General features: G+C 53.5%; 1 protein-coding gene across 1 annotated transcript in view; it reads right to left on the minus strand.

Moving 5' to 3' along the window:
* LOC308151900 (complement C3-like) overlaps positions 1 to 2,500 on the minus strand; it is a 61,970-nt gene that overhangs the window by 37,345 nt on the left and 22,125 nt on the right. Inside the window, exons 13-14 of the mRNA XM_080524793.1 lie at positions 2,102 to 2,293; positions 108 to 263 (exon numbers count right to left, since the gene is read on the minus strand). Coding sequence (XP_080380919.1) covers positions 108 to 263; positions 2,102 to 2,293 — 348 coding nt within the window. The remainder of the gene's footprint in view (positions 1 to 107; positions 264 to 2,101; positions 2,294 to 2,500) is intronic.

Consider the following 2,500-nt stretch of genomic DNA (forward strand, 5'->3'; position numbering starts at 1 on the left):
CCACACCCACACCCACACAACCCCCACCCCTCCCCCCTCCCACCCCCCCCCCCCTCCCACTCCCACTCCCCCTCCCCCCCCCCCCCCCCCCACACACACACACACACCTTGGTCTGTGTGAGGCGGTGTTGGTTGTTGAGGACGTAGACACCCTTGTCCACGGCCACCATGCCCACCTTGGCCCCCGGGTCACCTGTCACCTTCAGGGTGAACTGCTTAGCCGGGCGGTAGGAGGGAGAGTTCCTCACTGTCTCCACCTTCAACTGTGGAGGGAGGGAGGGGGGGGGGAGAGGATGGGGTGGAGGGAGAGGAGAGGATGAGGAGGGGGTGGAGGGAGAGGAGAGGATGAGGGAGGGGGGGAGGAGAGGATGAGGGAGGGGGGGAGAGAGAGGATGAGGGGGGGGTGGGAGAGGATGGGGTGGAGGGAGAGGAGAGGAGGGGGTGGAGGGAGAGGAGAGGAGGGGGTGGAGGGAGAGGAGAGGATGAGGAGGGGGGGAGGAGAGGATGAGGGAGGGGGGGAGAGAGAGGATGAGGGGGGGTGGGAGAGGATGGGGTGGAGGGAGAGGAGAGGAGGGGGTGGAGGGAGAGGAGAGGAGGGGGTGGAGGGAGAGGAGAGGAGGGGGTGGAGGGAGAGGAGAGGAGGGGGGGAGGAGAGGATGAGGGGGGGGAGAGGAGAGGATGAGGGGGGGTGGGAGAGGATGGGGTGGAGGGAGAGGAGAGGAGGGGGTGGAGGGAGAGGAGAGGAGAGGGAGGGGGGAGGAGAAGATGAGGGGGGGGGAGAGGATGAGGGTGGAGGGAGAGGAGAGGATGAGGAGGGGGGTGGAGAGGAGAGGATGAGGGTGGAGGGAGAGGAGAGGATGAGGGAGGGGGGGAGAGGAGAGGATGAGGGAGGGGGGGAGAGGAGAGGATGAGGAGGGGGTGGAGAGAGAGGATGAGGAGGGGGTGGAGGGAGAGGAGAGGAGGGGGTGGAGGGAGAGGAGAGGATGAGGGGGGGGTGTGTGTGATGTGTGCATACATGTGTGTGTGTATACATGTGTGTGTGTGTGTATGTGATGTGTGTATGTATGTATGTATGTATGTACAGATCACACACATATAAAATGTATATGTACACATATGCACACACATCACATACATATCACACACGTATGTACAGATCACACACACACACACGTATGTACAGATCACACACATATACTGTATATGTACACATCACACACATACATATCACACACATCACATACATGTCACACACATCAGTCACACATAACACACACACATATCACACACACACACACATATCACACACACACACACACACACATATACATGTATGTGTGTGATGTGTACATATATATGTGTGTGTGATCTGTACATACGTGTGTGTGTGTGATCTGTACATACGTGTGTGATGTGTGTAATATGTATGTGATGTGTGTGCATATGTGTACATATACATTTTATATGTGTGTGATCTGTACATACATACATACATACATACATACATACATACATACATACATACATACATACATACATACACATATATACATGTATATATGTGTGTGTGTGATATGTGTGTGTGTTATGTGTGACTGATGTGTGTGACATGTATGTGATGTGTGTGATATGTATGTGTGTGATGTGTACATATGTGTGTGTGATCTGTACATACGTGTGTGTGTGTGATCTGTACATACGTGTGTGATGTGTGTGATATGTATGTGATGTGTGTGCATATGTGTACATATACATTTTATATGTGTGTGATCTGTACATACATACATACATACATACACACATCACATACATGTCACACACATCAGTCACACATAACACACACACATATCACACACACACATATATGTGTACATATACATTTTATATGTGTGTGATCTGTACATACATACATACATACATACACACATACACACACACACACACACACACACACACACACACACACTCACACACACACACACACACACACACACACTCACACACACACACACACACACACACACACACACACACACACACACACATACATACATACATACATACATACGTGTGTGTGTGTGTGTGTGTGTGTCCGCCTCACCGTTCCCATGCAGGACACCTTGACCTCCACCCAGAGCGAGTCTGCCACCACCTCGTTGGTCCCTACGTGGTAGTACGCCACCAGCCGGAAGGAGGGCAGCATGGCCTTGGAGATGGGCATGGGTATGGTGATCAGGGACTGGCCCTTCCTGGAGAACCGCTGTTTCTCCACCAGCTGGCCCCGGCTCATCACCTGGGGAGGGGGGGGAGGGGTGGGGGGGGGGGGGGGGCAGGGGGGGAGGGCCAGGGGGAGACGCGGCGTGAAAGACTGGAGACCTCCATCTCTTCGGGCTACACCTTAACTGCTCCTCGTGAGACATCTATTACTACCCCCCCTGTACTGTCCCTCCTGAGACATCTACTACCCCCCTGTACTGTCCCTCCTGAGACATCTACTACC

The sequence above is a fragment of the Nansenia antarctica genome, assembly GCF_963989245.1.
Source record: "Nansenia antarctica genome assembly, chromosome: 2".
NCBI lineage: Eukaryota > Metazoa > Chordata > Actinopteri > Argentiniformes > Microstomatidae > Nansenia > Nansenia antarctica.